Raw genomic sequence first — 23151 nt, 5'->3', positions numbered from 1 at the left:
AAGCAAAATTTTCTTGTTTTTGCAACAGTCATATTTAGTGTTATGAAACAGTGACATTAAACAGTACTATGTGAAAAAACGGAAACATTAATTTTGATATGACACAAAGCTATCGTGCTTAGATGTTTTTCCACTTTTTTTTTTGCTATCTTAGCTGCAGGACTCTGCAGTTAGAGATATTAATTTTCCTGTCATTCTCACTACATTTACTGTCCCCAAACAGGTCCAGGTAACTTAAAAGCTTTTTTTTCTGCCTCCATTTAATTTGGGCAAAATCTGATCCATTACCAAAGCAACATTCAGCAAAAAAATGTCCTCCAGATATCTACAGAAACCATAAAAGTCCTAAACTGGGCTACAAAGAGTGATAAGTACCAAAACTGAAGAGACTAGTGCATACTTCATTACTCTGACAGAAGCAACTCCATAGTTTTCATTTTATGGTTTGACATGCATACCATGGTATACTACATTAAAACAGCACAGGACTTGTGTATGAATTACTCAGGAACTCCTGAAAAGAGGTTGCTTAAGTATAGTCTGAAATGGAACAAATTGCTTTCTACTCTGAAATATGCAAAAAAAAAAAAAAAACACGATGAAATACAAATAATGTAACTGAAACATAACTGAGGCATACAAGAGATACAGAAAAATTACTTCTGATAAGAAAAAAACTAGTTGCTGGCAATAAAATGCGCTGGATATCTGTTAGCTGAATTTTGGGTGAAGCAAATGCATAAATATGAGTATCATTTGATATTTTCATGCAAGATCATTATTTTAAAATTTGAAGCTACGGGAAGAATTTTGATTTGAATCGTTGTCTTTGTATCTTAATGCTGACTGTGACAAGGAATGATGTAAGGAAAGTGGAAATCCAATCTCATTCCTTTTACTAGGGTTCACACAGACCCTCTGGTATTTCTGAAGGTTTGGAAAGGCGAAGTTGGCATACAGTGTTTTCCATATCTAATTTCCTTCTTTGGTGAAAATTCTGGTGATTATTAATGACATTTACTATAGAGACATCCAAGACAGTTGCAAAGTTTCTTTTACTGTAAGCTGGGCTCTTTCTGTTTTTCATGTATGACAGATCAGAATACAAAAATGCAGCTGAAACAGAGATAATAAAAGAAACCATTGCGAACAATTTCTAGCATGCAAATTCAGATACTTTTCAACCATTGGTATATTACGACTGTTTGCAAAGCATCTTAAAAGTTTGTGTCTTTGCTCAGTGATAGTAGAAGCTGCTCCTGTGCAAAGAGCTCTGTCATAGATCGGGGGATTAAATAAAGCAATTTGTGAGCTCCTCTGTTTCAGTGGTAGGGTAGGAAAACCTGACTGCCTAACGAGCACCCGTCCAGCGTCTTCCACCTTCCCGTTTGGTTTCAAGTCTGGCTTACAGTTTAGCTGGGCTGGAGAATTTGAATGATTTTGTTTTCAGTGGTTAGAGTAGATGCTCAGCCTGTTCAAAGGCTGTTTACAGGCTAAGTGAAAGCAGCTTTCGTTAGAAGAGGATGTATCTTATCTTTCTACTAAGGTTTATTAAAAATATGTAACACCTGATAATTTCACACCAAATGAGTGGCTGCTACATTTCCCCCTCTCTGTGTCTCTCTGTCTCTCACACACACACATCTACACACAAACAGAGGAATGCTTCTTGACTGCCAAACTATGTGCCAAGATTTTGTTCACTTTAATCTCAATCATATGAGTTAGAGAACCATGAAACAAAGTTTCTACCAAGTATGCTGACAGATTTTTAGTTCTAGTGGCTCCACAGGGCATCACTACAAGTACACTGAGAAACTTTTCTTATTAAAGATTTCTGAGCTGATCCGTTTTCCATTTAAGTCAACATGAGCAGTATCACCATGAAGAACTCAACACTTGCTAACTGATACCATACACTCATCAAAATTATTTCATTTGTAAGCAAACAAAAAGTTGTGGTACCTCCAACACCATCGTGTGGTTACTGCTGGCACAGAAAAGCCATTTGGTGGCAGCTACTTCGACGTGTTATGTCACGTAACACCATGTCGGTTCGGGACTGACAAATCTAAACATACGGTTTGAAATATTGGGGGAAATTTTTCCTGGGAAGGTGGGTGGAAGAGGCATGGAAAAGCCTCTTTCTCTCTTCTGAGGCTTTTAAATTTTCTGAGTGAAGACATCTCAGAGAAGAGCCATCACCTTACCCTTGGTTTGGAGGGGTCCATGGTGATTTTAAGAGCCTCAGTATTACCTGTAAATGGCCCATAATCTGGGCAAATGAACAAGTTCTTGTTCTTTGTTTTTAAATCCTGAGAGAAAATCTGGATATTTACATTTCTGATCCAAATATATAAAGCTTAAGGCCCTGATCCAACAAAACACAGAAGCATTTCCTTAACTGTAAGGAACAACTGTTGGTCACAAAATAGATCTATTCAGGCCCTTAAAGAGAAGTATCCACCTATTTTGGTGGACAGAGGCTGGTACCAGTAAAGCAGGAATTACAGAAAGAAATAACCTATATCCATTACAAAGTAGAACAAAAATGAGAAAGCTGTTTCTAATAGCAATATCTGTTTCCCAAGCATTTCAATTACTTGTAAAGCATCATCTCTGACACCAAAAAAAAAAGGTACATGAAGGACTTATGAAAAGAGAGCTGGATCAGGCTGGCTGGAGCTGCTCGGGATCCAAGTGATACGGTTCTGTTGTGTTATGAAACAAAATGGCCACATTTTGCTTTCATTTGCATATATGTCATTCCTCCCAAACCAGGGAACATTGTTTGTCTGCATGAAGACAAAAAGAAGTTGGTTTGCTATATAATTACATCCATGATCCATGAGGATCTTGATTATAATAAAACAGTCTGCTAAGCGACTATACAACTGGAGATGTTTAAAAGACTTGTTAATTCCTTAGGGGTTTATCATGCAGTAGCCAATTTAGGGACAATTCAGTTACTAGATTGCTAACAATATCGGTTTCATAAATTCAGGGGAGTAAAATGAGCTAAAAAATCTTCTCTTAAAGAAGTGAAAGCCTTAACATAAAGCCGCCTTTTTAAGCTACTCTCTTACTTTGCCCTCTGCCTTGCTCCTGAAGCTTTCTGTTGGTAGAGTTTCTCTCACTTAGGTATCAATCCCATTAGACTGCTATATTATATGGTTAAAACATTGATGTAACACAAGCTGCTACAGCAAATAATTGAAGTAATAAAATACAACTGCAGTTATTTGCTCTCTTGAATTGCAGGCAGAAAAAAAAGAGACAGGGTTTTTTAAACTGACCCCATAGTGTTGCATACAGACAGCAAAAGTGTTTTTTTAATTTCTTTTCTTTTATTGCTGTAAAACTTTCTTGAAAAAAATACAGTGTAGTTGTAGTAACATTCCCCCCCCCCCGGAAATGTAATTAGACTACATTGTGGAATTATACCTTCATAATTTTCTTTAATAACCATAACTATTTTTAAGGGATGTTGAAAGAATCTGAAACTACAACTACCTCTTTCCCCCCCGCAAAGGAACTTAATGGACTTAACTTTTTTGTATGTGTGTGTGTGAACATCTCCTCTAGGCCAAGACTCATTTTGTCAAGTGTTAGCCCAAAGTGTTCTATTAATGGCTGAACTGTAAAGTCTGACTAAATGGGGTTTGCAGTGGAAATACTGCCAGCTCCTTGTCTGTGATGGCATGTGTACTGTACTAGGGCACAATGCCTCACATCCTTGGTTTATTCAGGAAGAAAAGAGAGGATTTTTGTGTCTATCTTTTTATCTTTTTCATGGCTAGGAGGTGGATACCCTCATGTGTGAGCTTCCCTGAATCTGACTCTGCCCAGGGGGTATGTCAGGACCTTCATTTTCTCTTTGGCACAGAGTAAGCAACAAAGACAGTCAGCTGGCTTTAAATTTCTCTAGACTTTTTGTTTCAGTGTGTACAAATGTCAACTACTTGATTTACAAAGTATATTAACATTATTTTAATATCTAGAAAATGTTGCTTGATTCTTTTTTATTTCATAGGTTAAGTGGTTTATTTTATTTATTAAGCCTATTGAAAAAGATTTTATGGAAAATTCTGAAGACAAAATGCCCTGTTTCTTTCTACATGTTCACTAATAGATATATTATACAATGCTAGAAATAAGGCAAAAGGCCAAACTCATCTCTGGTGTAATTCCAGTAAAAGCAATAAAATTACACAAGGCATGAATTTGGCCCAGGCATTGTAAATGTTACTCTGGTGCACACTGAGTGTCTGCTTGTTGTTACTGGCAAGGCTTAAAATACAAATCCCCCTTTTTTTCATAGAAATGGATACATTTCTCTGGAACAGATTAATCAATGAAACAGGTATCAGGTAACTATGACAAAGACGGCAACTGGTTCAAATGCCTGCCTTTTTAATGTTTTTTTCTTCTTCTAACTAGCTTACAGTCTCTGCTTTCAAATGTTTTAAATATATATTTATTCTCTCGTTTGTGCATTGTCATTGCAAGGCTTTTATTCTTTTTTTTTTTTTCCCTGCTGTTGTCTCCTTTTCTCTAATTTGTCTTGTATGCCCTTCCGTGATGTTTCCTGTTGACACTTCTTGATATTTTTTCTAACTCAGAATGTGGCTTTCTAGCAGACACAGAGGCCCCAGAGTGAATACCCTTCAGAGCCAATTCTGACTTGGACCTTGCACAACGCTATTAACTGGCTCTTACTCTAAGAAAGGTGGCTATAGCAGGATTGCCTGAGCCTGAAGACAGAAATGGTTGAGGAAAGCTTGCCAATAAGTTTGCACTAAATTCAACCACCCTTAATTTCCACTCAAAAGAAGAATTAAAAAAAAAAAAAAAAAAGCCCCAAACATTTTAAATCACAAACTTGCAAGGGCTTTTCTCAGAACTTTGTTGTTTTATATTGCATTCATCTGTACATTTCAGTTTATGCTTGTTGGCTACTTTCAAGTAAACATAGTTCAATGCCCTCAGAAACAGTTTTCTTCAGCCCACTAGAATTCCCTGGAAAAAGGCTTTATCTGCTGAACTGCTGGATATTTTTGTGTGTGTGCAATTTTTTTTCCTATCAGTTTGTTTTGTTTCCCTTTTTTTTTTTTTTTTTTTTTTTTTTAAATTCAGTGCATATAAAAGTTGGGAGCAGAAGCTTCTTTGGAACAAGATAGAATCATAAAAGACTTCAGGAATCTCATCACAAGCTAAACAGTACAAATTGCACATTCTTCATGGAAGTATTAGCTTTTAGTGCGTGCCTGGATCCAAGCATAATAGATTATCCCAAAGTGGGAAAGAATGAACAGTACAAAATTAGCAGAACTGGGAGCTCAGATCATTTGGTGGAGCAATATGATCTCTGTACTTTCAGGGTACTGAATTCTAAAGCCACTGGAAACAGTATGTAAAATTATATCAGAGTAAGCAAGGAAGCATGTGTAGGCCTGGGAGAAGGAAAAAAAAGTTTGGAAAATACCTTTTCAAAGGAAAATAAGTACTGAAAATCAGTGAATGAGCTTGTAGGAAACAAACTGCTATTCGCGAACAATTTTGTGCTCCAAGGGTAGAAATATGCTAAAAGATATGACAAAGAGAAAACACAAATAAAATACATTTCAGTGGTTTTTCAGGGGCCAAGTGCTGTTGGGGAATAATCCTGCACTCAGACAGAAAAATAAAACTGCACAGGATAGGTTGGTCTCCTGAGGTTTCCCTTCTTCTCAAGGAAACCTTGCCAGAACAAATCCTTTATGCCACCGGCTGATGGGTTTGGTCTAATCGTGCTGGGAAGTAGCCCAGGAACACTGTACATTTAATGGAAGCTCGAAGATGGTGGTGAGCATACTCTGGCAAAACTACCCTGTACTTTCCGACTGCCTTCTTCAGGTCCTCAGGAATGGGAATGGATTATTTTTGAGAACCAAATAACTAAAAAAAAAAAAAAAATTGCTTAAGCTAAACACACCCTGGAGGAGCAAGTCGCTGAAAACAAATCTAATAATATGGAATATTACAATATATAGAGGGATAGAAACTGCTAGAGGTTGTATATAGTGGCTGTTACTACATACCTTGGCTGCACAGGCCTCCTGTCTTCTGCCATCCTCACTGTGCTCCTATAGCTTACTAACTACACCCCACCACATATAGTGATCCCAGCAGGAGAGTCATCAGCTTTAGGAGGTGTTTGGGATTTTTTTTTTTTAATTCTTCTGCAGTGTTTTCTTCCATTAGAAAATGAGATAGCATTAAACTGTTTTAAAAACTCATTTTTTCCTAGCTATATAAATATATTCACAATACTTGATATTTTTAAAACTCATTTCCTCCTTGCTGAACTCCTTGAGATAAGTGAACTCTCCTCTATGTAAACTTTCTACCAGAATACTGACTACCTTTTAAGCGGTATATGATTTAGAAGGTAATGAAATATCACTTTCTTTTTTTTTTTTTATAAATAGGTTTTAAAGTGCTTTTAGCTGCACTTTAGCTTTTAGATTAAGAGATAAAACTGATGAAAGGGACACAACCTTCTGTCACAGGGCAGCATGGCATTTGGGAGGTGAGGTAGTTTAAAATACCATTTTTATCTTCATTTCTCTTCATCAGGATGACTATATTTCTTTATTACATCCCATAAGGTACTTCATCTTTGCCCATAAAGACAATTTCTTCCTCAAACCCTGAATATTCTGCAGTATGAGACTTTGTGCGCCTGCGTTTCCACACCAATATTATGTGTAATCAGATCGCAGCTATGGACATTAAAGCCAAACTGAGTCTCGATTTCAGGTGCTTTGGCATGTCAAACTTTGGACACCTTTGAGAAATCTGATTTGCAGAGAGCAAGCTCTTAAAATTTCTTTCAAAATCACGTCTTTTTTAACGTTGCACAGCCAGCCCCTAAGTGCCTAATGGTCACTACTAAAGTCTCGCTAGCACACCCGGTCCTACCCCAGCAGCTCAGCCCCCAACCCAAAAACCCTACGCTCAGGGATTTTTTTGTCATTGCTCTTATTTATCATGATTTGTTCACTGGGGCTCAGAGCAACGCAACCCAGTAAATAATACATTGGACAAACGGAGAAGATAACAAAAGGAAATAGTTAAGGTACTATAATAATTTTAGCCATTCTTTTTTCAGGTCACTATAATCTGCCCAAAGATAACTAATTGTTCAAAGTAAACATTCCACTCCGACCACAAAAGGAATCCATTACACAAACATATAATTCACAGTCATTTTTAGTGGGTTGTAAACAGTTTGGAATGAGCATAAAATGGGACAAAAATCAAAGTGAGCATTTAGAAATGAAAAAGTGTTTGCTACAAAAGGTCAGTCCCTTTACTTGGCAAACTATGTAGAAAAGCCTGGGAAAATGTTGAACACACAAGCAGTAAGGGAATTTTAAAGCCAACAACCTCCCTGTTTCTTTAAACAGACATCGGAACCTATAACTGGATCCTGTCAAACAAACGACAGCAAAAAAACATAACAGCTGCTAAGAAGTAAAGTTGAAAGATAAAGTTTTCTGAGCTAAGAACCTTCTCAGAAGTGGACTAAAGGTCTTTCTTAAATCTTTAAGCAAGGTTATGGATCCCAGGGTGGCTTTTAGGCATTGAATCAAATATGTAATTTTGTGTATCATTCCTGTCAGAGCATCCTGTGCTCCAAGAAAAGCAACAGAAAACAATGTCTGCAATGTCCAGTTTAGAATGGAAACGGTACCTGTAATCATCAGCTTTGCCGCCTGCAGTGTCATTTTTCAAGTCATTTAGGCTGATTTGAGAACACTAACTTGGTTTTGGGAATGGAGGGAGAAAATGAAGGACGTTTCAAAAGAGGGATGAAAGTTAAATTATATTTCCCTGGAGCATTAGTACTGTATTTCTTTACAAAACCTGAACTACACTGGATACCCTCGGTAGGTTTAGGAGACTGACTGCTCAGGGTGTGTCATTAGACACAGAGACAAATGATCATCCCTGCAAAAGAGTTTAGTATCAGACTGTTTGCAGACGATAAAACACTACTATGAGAAGTACTGGATGGCATTTTGTTTAGGTGCAATGCAGACTGATTTTTTTTTTTTTTTTTTAAATGCGTTCTACTCATGCCTTTCACATATTTAAAAAAAAATGCAAAAAAAAAAAAAAAAACCAAACCAGCCAGGACTTTTAAAGGGTCGTGGATAACAAAATAAATAGGCGACTCAAGAAATGACTGGAAATAATATCTGGCCTAGAAACACCAAAAATCTTGCAATGGGCCCCACCCTTGGCAGGAGTGCACAGCATGTGAGTTATAGTACACTGGAAGGCTTGTCCCAGGCTTTCCTTGCTGCACCGCTCAGCTCAGGGTTGGGGCTACCCATCAGACAGTTTCTGGGGACAAGAAAAAGGGTGGAATACAGAGAGAAAAAATCAGGTCAACTGATAGCCCCAGAAAAGCCCCACCTACATCCGAGGTACATGTTGATGGCAAAGCAAAAGACTACGTGGAAAAAACAAGAAACACACTGTTCCAAGAAAAACTTTTCTTCCAAGTCCCTGAGAAAGTAGAAAGTCAAGAAATGTTAGAAATCTTTGAGTAGCCACTGTCTTTCTTCAATCTGATCATTGCATGGTTCAGAATTACTCTCTTATCCTCACCAGGTCACATCACATACCTGGGAGTTTTTTTCTATTTAGGATATTGCATTAGATACCAAGGGTGCAATGCTCTTTGCGTAGATACTATTGACCACAGGTCTGTATAGCTAAATACTTGGGACAAGAAGTTCATAAAAAATATGAATAAATAAATAATACAAGAAGGAAAAAAAACCCCAAACATGAGCTTGCTTAAAAAAAAAAAAAAAGTCAAATGTGACAATTGCCTTGCAAGTTTACAAGAACGGGCACATTTTTATTGTCTCTCTTTATTAAACTCCACTACCAGCTCTGCAAGAAGGCTGAGTAAATGTAGAAAGACCCTCTGATTCCCATTCCTATTTCAGTAACTACAAATAGGAAAAGAAGCTGAAAAAACGGAATCCACTCTTGAACAAGTAAATCCTTGTCAGAGAGATAAATATGCATTTTGGTGGGAGAATTTTTAGACCAAACCTCATAAAGCACCTCTGTCCTGAAATGGCGAGTAAGCAAACAGTAGCCTAGGGGATAAATGACCAAAATCTGATCTAAGTTGCCGCAAAATAATTTCAGACTAATTCCTTTGATTTCAATGTAGATATTAATTTAAAAATAGTGTAACTAAACAGGAAATCTTGCCAACAGTTAATGACACCCTCTACATTTTTAATCTGTGAGAGAATATTACTACAGTTGGCTATTGTATGTAACCTCATCTACACAGGAAAATGTACTAATTAATACGGTTTATTCAGATCGCTGCTAGACTTTCTTTCTGTGCACGGTGATAATGTTCTAAAAATCAGAAAACCAAACAGAAAATCAATAGGTAAATAATAATTAAAACCACGAGCTGATAAATAAGAACACAACCGTTCAGCAAAGCATGAATGTTTTGTGAGCAACATTTAGGGTTAGTCTCCTAAGGTCTTTTTTCCTAATAATGCTTTATCTTAAACGAAGCACGCAAGTTAACATTTTTGGTACAGTTACAGTATGTAGATGATATATTTTCTAAATAGGAAAAAAAGCTTTTCTACAACAGCCAATATGCCAGCTGTACTGAGTATCTAGGCCATCTTACTAAGACTATGAAAGTAAACATACAGTTTTCATTAAATGTGCCTTTCCCATAATTGGTACATAAGTATTTCCCATGACTCTGCAGTTGAGTATCTTGGCTGGAGGCATATCTGGCCATTAAGAGGAGGGCTTCAGATCTGTTGAGTCTCAGCCATGCCGGGAGACTTGGCACCTCCACATACTGCTTCCTAATACCAACCCCGGTATAAAATGTCATCAGAAGCTTGCATAAACATTGGACTTAGCTTCACATAAATTACTGCTGTCCTGAGATAGTTTATGCCAGAACTTAGTAAAAACAACACTTTGAGTAAATAGAATGTGAGTAAATGCAAGCATCTTAATCCAAGAAAATGATAATAGAAAAAACTGTATATCAAATATAAACTCATAAATACGGTGATAAAATGAAATTTTTATCTCATACCATATGATTAGCTTTTATTTACATATTAGGCTAACTAAAAGGGGGAGACTTCTCTAAGTCACAGCAAGTTTGGAGGAAACACGAGAACAATAATGCAATACTCCAAAGAAGGAAACCCTTGGAAGAAACACTGATATTTTCATTTTCTTCCATGAAAATTTCTCTGATAATCACACAGCTAATAAACATCTAATAGGGTTTCTTGGATTTTTCTGTCACAGCTCAGCAGTGCAGAGACTTCAGGCCTCACTTCTTCCAGAGGAGAGGTCAGATACCACAAAACATCTATGAATTATCTAGTGCATCTTTTGGAGAACCTGTGCTAAGATCGTAACCGAACAGTCAATTAGACATGTTCTGCATGGCGTGGCATTTTTTATAATCTAATCTCTGCCTTTCCTTTTCATGTTCTGAATTTCTCCTCACAATTCCTCCTCTATTAATAGTCACTTCACACATTTCCCTCCTTTCTTTGTCTCTTTCTTTATCCAGCCTTCCTCCAAAAAACCAATGCTACTATCTCCCCCTACCGAACGATCTCCAGTTTGTTAGTCTCTGACTTCCTGCCAATCATTCTGGGAATAATAATATCCCAGTGCTCTCTTTGCTGTATAATTAAAGCATGAATTTCCCAGAGTTTGAAACTCCAGGGTAGTTTTATTGCACCTTTCACTATAAACCCAGGTAACAATGATGGAATTAAAATAGCTTTTTCCTTTGTGGTTAACGGTCTAAGTATCTTTTTATTTTTCATTGGTTCTCTTGTTCTGAGACTCCAGTATATGGCAACGACAATGGGTTCACCCAGCCTTATTCTGAAAATAAATTTTCTATCTTTTGCAAGATATATGTTTCCCCAGATCCCTGGAACAAGTTGTAAACTTGTAACAGATGGTGATGAAGCCTCACATTTTTATACAATACATTTTAAGATTCTGCATCTACCGCATGTACCTTCCAAAGAAAATGACCTTCAATGAGAGAAGATACACTCTGCAGAAAGGAAGGCAGGCAACGGTGTTAAGTACATCTTTTTTATACTATGAAAATCCTTCTTCTTAATCAAAACTTTTTAATGAGGATGAATACTCATTCCAATATTCTTACAATATTATGGCTTTTTAAAATAACTGTAAAAATTAGACACCTGCACACATTAAAAAAATATGGTCACGCTAGAATATAACATTTATTTTAGTTGAATACAATTCAGGACTTAGGAAAAAGCATTGGCATCACACTCACCAGAGACTTCAGAACGAAAGTTACTGACATTTTATTGATGTTTAGCATTTGCTTACCCAGAGAAAGACTAAACCAACAACATGTCAAACAAATTATAAGGAGTAATCAGCATGAATGGGTTCTATTAGTGTCTTATATAAAGAAAATGAAGATACAGAATGTGATATAGTTCAGCTCATAACTATATTATAAATGGAACTGCTTGCCTACCCTGGCAATTCTAGCAGAGTTACAAGGTTAATGTTTTGATTAGTAATAGAGAAAAAAATAGTGTCAATTATTAAGGTACTCACCTCTTCTTTCAACAGCTTTTATACACAGTCTTACAAACTGGGGGACTGTAGATTTCTCGTGTTCACAAACCAAGTGCAAATGGGAGCCAAAAATTTGATCTATGTTTGGAAAAAAAGAGGAAAATACATTAAGGCATATTAGTAGTAGTGGGATTTTTCTCTTGTCTGAGCTTGCATATTAATTAAAAATTCAGCTATCAAAGATGAACAGACAAAGCTGGAAACAAATCCTTTTTGAGTCCTACAGGACATTGGTTTCTGCCACAGAACCAAATCTCTCAGTATCTGCTGCCCGTAGCACTTGGGTACTTGCCCCTGGATTCAAGTTTCAGTTGCCATTTACACTTTCACCTTGACTTTTTTGAGGCTGAAAGATCCCTGGAGTTTGCTTGGACCTGCCATAAAAAAGTGAAGGCCATTCTAGAGATAGAGCTCCATATCTTGTTGAATCCAAAGTCCTACATGATAACTGTTGGTCCAACCCTGAAACTCATATTGTTGGGTAGCCTGTCTCTTCCATGCATACAGAGATTCACTCTTGCCACGGAGTACTGCAGGGGTGCAGGGGTTTCATTACTTTGACTCATTAGAACTTAATACAATTTCATCTCATCTTTACGAGAGGCTTTTTTATCATCAAATTACCTGTTTAAAAAAATAGAAGGTCCTAGATGTCTTTGGATGAGGATTGCACCTTACACCAAGTTTAACTTCTGATTTGTGTTGTTTCTTTGATGAATAATCATTTAACTAAAGTTACCTTTTAGTTTTTGTGATTTTAAAGTTTTGATCAAGTTTGAATGTTGATCTTAAAACATATTTATATAAGCAGGTTAAACTCTTAGGATAACTAATTAGCTTCCTCCACCTCCTTTCCGCTCTGTATATTTGAGAAATTATGAAAAGAGCAATCAGTAATGAGGACGTTGTCAGCTAGAATCAAAATGAATCAAGCAGATGAGAGAAACTGCTCAATAGGAGCCAGTTAAATGCTCAAACAATAAGAGTGTACTATGATCATTTCTCCAAAGAGACAGTCTCCATAGAGCATTTCACCAGAGTACTACATTTTCAGAATTGGCGTAGAGGCCTTGAAAATTTTTGTGTAGATAGCGGAAGGGTGCTAGCACAAGCCTGGACTCTGCACAGCAACCCCAAAAAGCAGAACAGCAGGAGCTCCTGCTGTCCTCTACAGTTCCCACGGCACTGGATGTTTCCTCCATAGTGGGTCCCACCACCTTCCACCATAACCGGTGCGAGTGCTTCTTCCTCCGAGCAGCGCCCCTTTTCCTCACCAACAGGCAAACCCCCATTTGTTTGTTTTCTGCTTCGCAAGGAGCTTCGCTTTCCTATCGTTAATCACTACTATTTCTTACTAAGCTTAGATTTCAAGAGCAACTCGATTGCCTTTTCTTTCTTAGTACCCCAGAATAGAGAACAATCAGGGAAGCAAGGTGGTGTGCATGGGACGGTTTGGATTTCTTGATACGTAGCAGGGAAGTTGATTCCAGCACCTCCCAATGCATGCGATCTGCATTCTGGTAGAGTACAGCAAAGCCTGAATTTAAGTTAGTCGGAGTTTCGGCTGCAGAAGGGATGGAGGACTGGGTTCACAGAACTACACTGAAGAAGGTTGTGTGCATGTGTGGCGTTAAGCATTAGCGAACAGTCTGTTACATGTTTTGGGGTTATGTTTCTGACAAAGCACAGTCTGGTTACATTTTCTTCATAAAACATTTATAGCTGCCTTCAGTGGTAATTATATATACAGAGATTTATGATTAAAATGTACTAGCACTTCCTCTTTTGACATCTTAATTGTTTTTTTAAAATTTTAGCAAAGACCTGTCAAATTCTTTGCATAATATGGAATGGTGTCCAATGTAAATTATGTTAAAAAGAACTAAAAATGTGTCTTATTTAGTGGACAAAGACACTTGTAAACAATTTCAGAAGCAAAACAGGCGAAGAACTGCGCTGTGTTTAGCAATACATGAAGAACTGACACAAAATTAATGCATGGGTGTTCAGCAGCTTCTCTTCTCTGTTACAAACTATAATCAACTTACAGGTTATTTTGCAGTTACTCTTTCAATCCCCAGTATGAATGCAGAATACTTGGTATTCCAGGGAAAAAATTTTGAAAAGTCTGGAAACTGTTTTGCAATTCTCACCTAGTCCATTGCTTCTTTTCTGGGTGCAGATTCTGTACCTTCAGCAAAATGTTTAACCTCATCTTATATAACTTTCAATATATGGATATGGTCACATTCTGTATCCTGCAGTTAAGCTTTAAAACACTTCTTCTTTAGAAAATAGGCCCTCAGGATTTTTATCTTGAATGGAAGGGGCAGCAAATCAGCATTAACAGTTGCTGGGCATCAAAAGAGTCTATGGTAAAACAATGACACACAACTGCTTTGGATTTTTTTTTTTTTCCCTTTCTAGAAATTCATGAGTATTTATAAGTACATGATGTCATGAGTCATCCAAATACTCTGAATTCTGGGTACTCCTGAACCGCAAACTCCGTGACTCTCTCTGGTCAATTGATTTTTTGCTGGATCTGTTTCTGTACATAAACATGGGAATGGCAGTAGTTACACTGCCATATTTACACTCTTAGAGGTCACAGGGATAGTTGAGGAAAACTCAGTTAAGATTTGTTTGTGCAGCATTTTGAAAACAAGGAATTATAGGAATGGCAAATCACTAACTTTTGTAAACTAGATTTATGTGTAACTAAGATTAAAATATTACTTTCTTATTCTTTTATAGATGTGTATATGTACTTTAAAACTAGTTGAAGGGGAAACTATCCAGGACATTTTTTCAAAAAATAAGAACTGCTCCCAAAGGGGTAAAAGAAGCAAAAAAGCCCTTGTTTGATTTATTTGTGATAAGGCCCTTCAAAACTTCATTTTTTATGACTTGGGGAAAAAAAAAAAGATGTACACAACACTCCTAACCTCCTGTTATGACAGTTTATGTTTCCTATCCAGCTTATTTAACTCAAATGCCTGGGAAATAGACACAATTACCACCTTATGGAATGCTACTTAACTTTAAATGCTCCCCTCTGAATAGAAATCCACTTTATCTTCTCAGAGTTATTCCAGTTTCTCAGGAATTATTTCCTCCATAGGCTCCTGAAATGCTCTTGTTTCATCATTTAAAAATTTAAACTAACAATTGTTCAGAAATATCTTTTATTAGAACAAAGGCAATTCCCATACAGTGGATTCTGTTCACAAGAGCTCGTACAAAGGAGCTGCATACTATGCCCATATACAGCTTTAATCATTCACTCTTTCAGCTGTTATCAATTTAAAACCAATGAAACTCCCACACTGAGTCCATTTGAGCAGTCAATTTTAATATCTTGGGGCATCTGTAGTTATTCTGAATTGGCTGCAAAAGCAGAACTAACAAGTTAAGCTCTAACCATAAGTCTACATCAGGCTGGTAAACCATACATCAAACACAGACAGTTAGTCAATACTGTAGTATGAAAAACCAACAAGCGTTTTTAAGAAGAGCAATATATTCATAATACGTTTGGTGGTATGGTTTACATTACACATCCCCGATATCTGCGCACTAAACTTTCTATTTAAGATGGTGGGGTGTGTGACAGCTTTGCACATGGATATAAAATGAGACACCAGAAGAGGAGGGAATGGACGTTCGCGAGTTGTATAATAGAAAATGATGATTACAGCCGCAACGATTGCTCATTCTGGTGAGCTGCAAGTTTTCCCTGAGCCTGACAGAGCTACTTTTTTTTTTTGAGTAGCTCTCGCAAGCTGCAGCAAAGCCACTAATTCTGAGCTGCAGAAATCTAGTCTATGGGAGACAATACTTCTGGAAAAGAAACAATTAAAAAAAAAAAAATCACTAAAGCCACATCCTCACTAAGAATGTCATTGTTTAACTGGTTTTGATGTACATGGATGAGATGTGGCCACACTTGGAAGGAACTCGTACTTCAGTGTTTTTTATTAAAAAAACAGGGAAGGGCATGGCTAATATTCCCATTTCTCGCGGAGAAGCTCAAAATCTGACACGAGAGGAGAAGGTACAATGGTGTAATGCCCAACTTTTTAGATATCTAAGTAATTCAGTGCCTTCCAGGAACAGAGTTAACCCTGCTACAGCTGGATTTTGAACTGCTGGACTACCAGAGCTTTGTATCAACATCTGTTTGTTTTCTTTGTATCTGTTTGAATGTTGGGAGGGAAAAAGGGGAAAGAGAACAAGAAGGCAAAATAAGAGAGGAATGTACAGAGAGAGGGACAGAACTGTAGGCAACATAGCAGTGAATTTTTTGGAGAGGGAATGGATGCAGTTGGGCCATATTCTGAAAGGCGACTTCTTCTAACTGCTCAGTCTGTAGAGTCAGACATATTAAGTCAGACATTAAAATGATGCTGATCCCAGACTGGGGCTCCAAATAATGTCACGACGCTTTTACAATAAGTGGGCCAGGTCCTCAGCTGACTGAAGTCAGCGAGGTTGTCAATGGAGCTCCTCTGATTTATGCTAGCTGGGAATCTTGCCAGTCCTTTTAACTTGGAGATTTACTATATATTGTTGATCTGTGGTGGTCATCAATTTAAAAAAAAATTACATTTGTGAACAGTTACTATTAAGTGGCATATGAGCTGCCAGATTTGTTTCACATTCTCAGAAAAAGGGAAAATAGAGAAGTACTACAGACACTGGTCTCTTTTAAGAAATTATGGTGTTTTACTGGGGACAATAGCTCATTTGAATTCAAAGAGAGTGAGTCTGCTGTACTCCTCAAAACAGGTCTCCAAAAATGAGATATTTTAAAATTATCTGAATTATTTTTGACCATCATGTCAACTGAAAATATCACTTCATCCAGTGTTTGGTCATCCACAGGATTTGGGAAACATACTTCCAAATATCCATGTAGTGGTCAAAGAAAGAAAGAAATACCCTTGTGACCCACTGTCCCTGCATGTCAAAGGAAACTTTTCCTAACTTTCCCTAAGTTATTATGCGCACCAGATCACTTGCTTAATTCCTGCAGAACTCAGAAGAATTACAGAACTCGCCAAAGGTAGGTCTTAATCTACTCTTCCAGACTTCTCATGACCATTACACTCCTTACAGTGAGTGACTCCAAGGTCCATTGAGACATATGAGACAATAAAGACGTTTTCCCTTGTCTGGAAATAAAATGGTTGGTGATCTCTATGCTGCTATCTGCACAACCACCAACATATGCTGAGCCCTGTTCTATAGGCTATCAAGCCAAATCACAGCTAGTTCCTTTCACTAGCAATTGAGTGGCTTTTATTTTCATCTTGAAACAGTTGTAACCATTCCAATTTTTATGCTGTTTTGGGTTTTGCCTTAACTTAACTTACGAAATAAATTCAATGAAGTTCCTTCGGTGTCTAGCTTCTGAGAAAAAAAACCCACCCCAAAAAAACCCTAGATTAATTTCTTGCCAGCTGCATAGCTGCATTTTCCTCATTTCCCACAGTGTCATTTATGTTAAGTTGTTACTCATGCTTTTTTACCATTTACTGCATTTTGTGTATTTTGTGATAGTCTATTACTAACACAACCACCATAGCTTTCAAATCACAGTTTCACAGAAGCATTTTTTTCCTGTGTGTGGACTAGAAAGGCTCAGAAATCAGGAAGTTAGCAGGCCAATATCAAGTTGAAGGTTGGCAATTCATTTTGGGTAATATTAAATCATGACAAAGCTCAAACATAAAGATCAAAGTTCAATTATAGACTATAAAGTAGTTTTAAAAGAGAAGATTTATATATTATTTTTCTAGCATATTAGTGCAGATTCTGTAAATTCTGAGAATATTTCAGTCCCGAGGAACTGAGGACCCCTGCCCTAGCGTATAAATTTGAACTCAGTTATTCTCGAAATAACACCGTTAAAATGGCAGACATGGAACATGCCTCTTATTTACAATTTCTAGGTTTGCGTGCATGTGTGGAGATATATATATATGTGTACATAACTGTGCATATAGACACATACATATTACGCAAAAATACTGTGTTAGACATCATCTCAAAACCAGTTGGAAATGCTTCTAGACCAAAGATATTTTGTGTAAGCATGTGTGAGATGGAACAAGGAGGACTGACGATCTTCATTAGAGCCCTCACTGGAGCATGAAAAGCCCCAGTCACCAGCCCATCGCGATGAATGGAGCCAATGTGCTGTTCCCATTCTGGCTTCTTTTATGCAAAGGACTAGAAAGCAAATGGGACAGCGATGACAAAAATAACTTTTTGTCATGTAAAGCGTCGTCGCGTCTTCATTTTCAGATCAACACGCAACTAACATTTACACGTTGGTCTGCTACATTTCCTTCTCTGATTATTATCCTCCTAGTTGTTATTCTGCTCATTTGTTAGTGAGGAGAGTTGCTACATTCTACATAAACAAAGTTTTGTTAAGAGTTAAATGACAATCACATAATTTCTAGATTTCCTGATAACAGTGTTGGCAGAACAAAGTACCCCAGGAGATCAAACTGCTATTTAATTTTGAAGCCTGTATTCCCAAATTTGGTTAATGCAGAGAAATGTGTCGAGTCTTCTGGCCAAGTGTGTACACATCAGCGACTAGCAGAGCACAGAACTGTGTTTAAGTGAACTTACCACCTTAAAATATATTTACTCATGACTATAATTTACGTGTTAAATTTATTGGAGTTTTGGTTCCAATGTGACATACAATGTAAAAAATCAATATAGATTTGAGAGCTTTATAGTGCCCCTGGCAAATATGAATAGCACTTGATGAAAAGTGAAGGTTTTCACAGCACCTACAGTGCCACTGCATTGGAGTAATTAACACCACACGCTTCATAGATATTTATATCAATTCTTCACTAGCACACAGAACAGCTCTTTGTCAAAAATTCGGTACCGAGATGTCCTGCAAGGCTTTAGACACACTTTTATTATGAGCCCCTATTTTAAGGGATTTACAATTCTGACAGAAGTATTTCCCTATGGGATAAAAGTTAGTATGCATGTTCTCAGAGCTGGAGGAATTTTTTCTTGTAAAAATTGGTTAACATTTTTTCCCTTAAGAAACGAGCAAATAAATAGTTTTGAGAGCTTTCTGCAGCCATTTAAGTCACCTTAAGAAAAATAAATAGATGCATCTTATAATACAAAATTTGGCAAGCTTTTCATTTTTAATCTGGATGGTTGCATTTTGCGATTTAAAAATATTCTAATGTGAGCCTAAAAATTAACATTTAAAAGTGGTCTCTCTATAAGCACTGCAACTGCATTTTCATAACATTTTAACAGATTAAGGGATAAACTCTGGTGAAGACAATGAAGGAACCTTATCAAATGAGCATTTCACATAGACTTACCGTAGATTGGAATTAAGCCGTGCTAACGAATTCTGCCTCATTTGCATGGCCAAAACCTAATCCTAATGAAACTTCATGGTAGATAACTAACATATTTTCTTCATGGTAACATTAGTTTGGTAATAAAACTGTGCCGGGTACCCATTCTGAATTACTGTGTCGCAAATCGTGCAGCTTTGTTATCCATGGAAGACTATCCCAGGTAGAACCCAGCTATGTTTATGAATCGAGAGCTTAATGCAACTGTAGCCAAACCCCAATTCATCTGGCTTTCCTAGAGAGATATATTAGAGGATGGATTTGAGTTATGCTAATGAATCTGGATTTGTTAGCAGGGATCACATCTGATCCCTATGTAACACCACAGGAGATTCATCAGGCACACTTTATTAAACTAAAAAAAACCCCCCTTAAATCCAGAAATTAAAAGACTATAAATTACTCCTCTATTACTGTAATAACTGAAACAAACTAACAAGATGCATTCATATCCCACCCTCAACTCAGAGAGTGCTTCAAAGAGGCAAAACCCTCCAATGTATTGAAATCAGATACTACGAGTGTGTAAGGACAGATCCTGAAGGGCTGCTGTGTGAGTGTGCACACCTCACGCACACATATTTATGTATAAACGACATTTTTTTAAAGGTTTCTGTGGCAGTTAGAAGCAGAAGCCCATCGCTAAGGCACATAATGATTTCATAGAATGAAGACTTCCTTACAGTAAGCAACACTGAACTGAACATTTCTGCACGTATCTAAACCGTAAGAACTTAATTCATAAAATCTTCTTCCTTCGCTTCAGCCATGGGCCCAGCTGGTGTTTAACTCTTGTGGCTGCTTGAGCTTTTGCTGGCTGGGGTCAATCTCTTGGCTCAGGACAGACAAGTTTAATACGCACTAGCAACACCCCTTGCCATTTTTGACACACCACTGGAAAACTCACACTCCGCAGATTGACAGGGGCTGCTGGCAAAATGCCTCTTTCTAGTCAATTTGCATGTGCAGTTGTGGGTTTCACACATAATAATTTGGGAGTGCGTAAATTTTTAAAGCATTATTCCAGACAATATTTGAAAACATGGCTTTGCTCGGTTATTAGTGGTCAGAAGCTACTGCCTTCAAGTTAACTACCAGCTTCTCAGCAAAACGCTTACTCCTTGGATAAACTAACAAACACGTTTTATCAAAGAAACAATTTTTTAAGGATATGTGAAAGTGATGGCTGGCCAACTTAGCAAGAAATTGGAGTAGGAAAAAATCACGGATTCAAAGCATTTATTATTCACTGGCACATATTTTAAATTGTTAAAAATGTATTTTGTTGGCGAGTTAGAAAAATCATGAGAGAAGACAGCAGAAAGTATTACAGCCTACCCTAGAAAACAAATTAGTCAGCACAGCATCTGAAGTTCCTATTTCGGATTCTAAAATACAAAACTATATCAACATTCTTTTCTTAAAAAGAAATGGAGTTGTGCAGTATGTTGATTTGCAATGTGCGTGGTGAGTGCCTGTGTTAAACGGAGGGGCTTCTACCATGTGCACACCAAAGCAGAAAAATTGAAGCAGTACTCAGGTAACACAGAGGTAGATGTAACCATATGTTGATTTTTTCTTTACAGTTCAGCAGCGCAAGTTTTATAAGATACAGCAAAAGAAACGTATCTAAGAAGTATTTGTCCAATGCACTTATTCATTTAACTGAGAATGAGAAATTAATTTGTGAATTTTTACTTTTTACTCCAAAAAAGTGTAGAAGACTGAACACACCTTTAATAAGTCCCTTTTCTTGCAATGTTTTCAAGGAGGGTCGTCGGGAGATGAACTTCTTTAGTCTGCTTTTAACTCGGTTTCTGTCGTTTGTGTCAGAGGCACTGTAGTTCAATCTGAAAACTAAAGGAAATCAAAAGAAAAAGCTTCAGTGAGATGATATTTTTAAACTAATAGTAGTTTGCTCAAATATCCTTAGAAAATAATGGCCATAGCCACCCTAATATAATCATGTAGTAGGTCAGCAGTGTAGCTGGTTGGATAGTACAAACCATCTGATTAATACTTTTATGAATAAACATGAAGAGTTCACTCTGCTGGTTATTCAGAGTTGTATTATTTATTGCCCATAAGTATTGGGATGGCAACTGGTTTACTCATGAAATGTTCACGAATCCCACAAGTTTCACACAGATGATTTTTCAGCTCAAACTCCGGACTCAACGTGTACTATGCACTATTAGCTATATACTACTTGTTATGAGCAAGGATGGATGGTTACACCACTAGTGAAGGACTGAATTCTCTTGCCAAGATGGATTAAGCATTATACATATATTTAATACAGTTGTAGAAAACATGGCTATATGCCATGAAATGTGTGCAAGACGCATTAATTTATGGAAAGAAAAGTATTCCTGTCCTAATGATTATATTTTATTATATTTAGGCATTTACCAAACTGAGAAACATTTTGAGCTCAATTTATTCCTGCTCTGTGTCAAAAAGACATAGAACCCAGCTGCAGAAAATCCCCTGGAGGAAGTTTCAAAGGCATAAATTTAACTTTTTCTCTGCTGAGGTGCTTACAGGGCACCATCATAGCTATCAAAATAGGCAGTATTAGTAGGAAGGAGAAACTCAGCATGCTCCAGAAGCCGCAGCGATGCCATGGGAAGACCTTCTCCAAAGCTTTCCCTGAAAAAGTAGATTTTTAAAGTTTTCTAAGAAGTCACCTGAGCCTCACCACCCTTGACTAACCCTTGTCCCATGTCCTGGGTTCTCTCAGCCTGCCCGTTCCCCCAAATGCTGAGCAGGCTAATGGGGCTGCCAGAGCCGCAGAGCCTTCCCTGGCCAGGACCTCCAGCTGAGAGAGGGCTGGCTTCTATTTCTGAAGAAAGAAGAGCTTTCCATCTTTTCTTGAAAATCAATCAATCAATCAAGCCACCAAAACACAGTATTCCCCACAAGCTGAGCTCGCAGGAGTTGCTCCATTGTTCCTTCGACAGAATTTCTAAATAGTACCCCGGATAATTTAGCTGCTGTTACAGAGATGCTCCCTAATGTCCCCATCCAGACTGAATCTCCCCTATAATGCAGTGATCTTCACACAGAGGATCCAAGGGAACAGGGAGAACAAAAATAAAATGATGATCAATATTTTCAGGCTATTTTGTAGCAAGAAGTTTTGCATAAGTTATAAACAGAACCAAAATGTTTAAAGGTGCACAATTATAAAAACAATGGCAAGCTAAAATAACTGGTTAAGCAACAGTAATAACCCTGGAATATTGTGGTTTACATTACAAATCTGATTTTAACAGCCAAACTTATAAAATGGTTTACGCTTTGCTGTTGTCAAGGGAGAAAAACTTGCCAAATTGTTCATTTTAAGTAAATAGAACATAGCCAATTAAGGAAAGCAATATTTAAACACATGCCTGTGATGATCAGAGCATAGTTTGCTTCTGATTTCACTACTGATTTTAACAGAAGAGTGCTCCATTTTCCCACAGCACTAAAATGACCCCACACATACTTCCACAAACTAGTAATCACACAGGACAAATAAAAGGACACTTTACTGGAAAATACACAGCTTGGTACAATAATCCATCACTTAGGAAAAATAGAATTCACATTTTTTAATGGTAGCATTCTTGGAGTGATGTATCATAGAACATAAAGATTAGCATTCAATTGATGGTTGGTGCTTTTTTAACATTATAGTGGAGGACTTTTTGTTCGAAATTGAGCAACCCTTGGCAGGGACAAGCTAAAATTCCAAGTCACTTGGCTGTGCTATAAAAAGAACAACAAATGGATGTTTCTAATTCTGCGCCTTAATGGTACTTTGAAACAGTGAAGTGAATTGTATTTAGTTTGGGGACTCTCTTGTTGCTTAGGGTCATTCTGTCCATAGCGATTCATGTTTAAGTTTGTTTTTTCCTGACTTACAGTGAAGCTTCCCCAGTGCAAATGATGCAGGAGTGAAAACATCTCTTAAGTCACTTAAGATGCCTGCCACATTTCCCATTCTGCGGGACTCCGAAGCATTTTATGCCCA

The 23151-nt window shown here is 37.4% G+C and overlaps 1 protein-coding gene across 1 annotated transcript in view; it reads right to left on the bottom strand.

Annotated features, from left to right (window-relative positions):
• The window catches only part of ARHGAP15 (Rho GTPase activating protein 15), a 330235-nt gene that overhangs the window by 117037 nt on the left and 190047 nt on the right, over positions 1-23151 (bottom strand). Inside the window, exons 10-11 of the mRNA XM_075028952.1 lie at positions 20865-20987; positions 11692-11790 (exon numbers count right to left, since the gene is read on the bottom strand). Of these exons, the coding sequence (XP_074885053.1) occupies positions 11692-11790; positions 20865-20987 (222 nt within the window). The remainder of the gene's footprint in view (positions 1-11691; positions 11791-20864; positions 20988-23151) is intronic.

Source organism: Buteo buteo, chromosome 5, assembly GCF_964188355.1.
Source record: "Buteo buteo chromosome 5, bButBut1.hap1.1, whole genome shotgun sequence".
In the NCBI taxonomy this organism is placed as follows: domain Eukaryota; kingdom Metazoa; phylum Chordata; class Aves; order Accipitriformes; family Accipitridae; genus Buteo; species Buteo buteo.
This window is presented reverse-complemented; position numbering and strand designations above follow the sequence as displayed.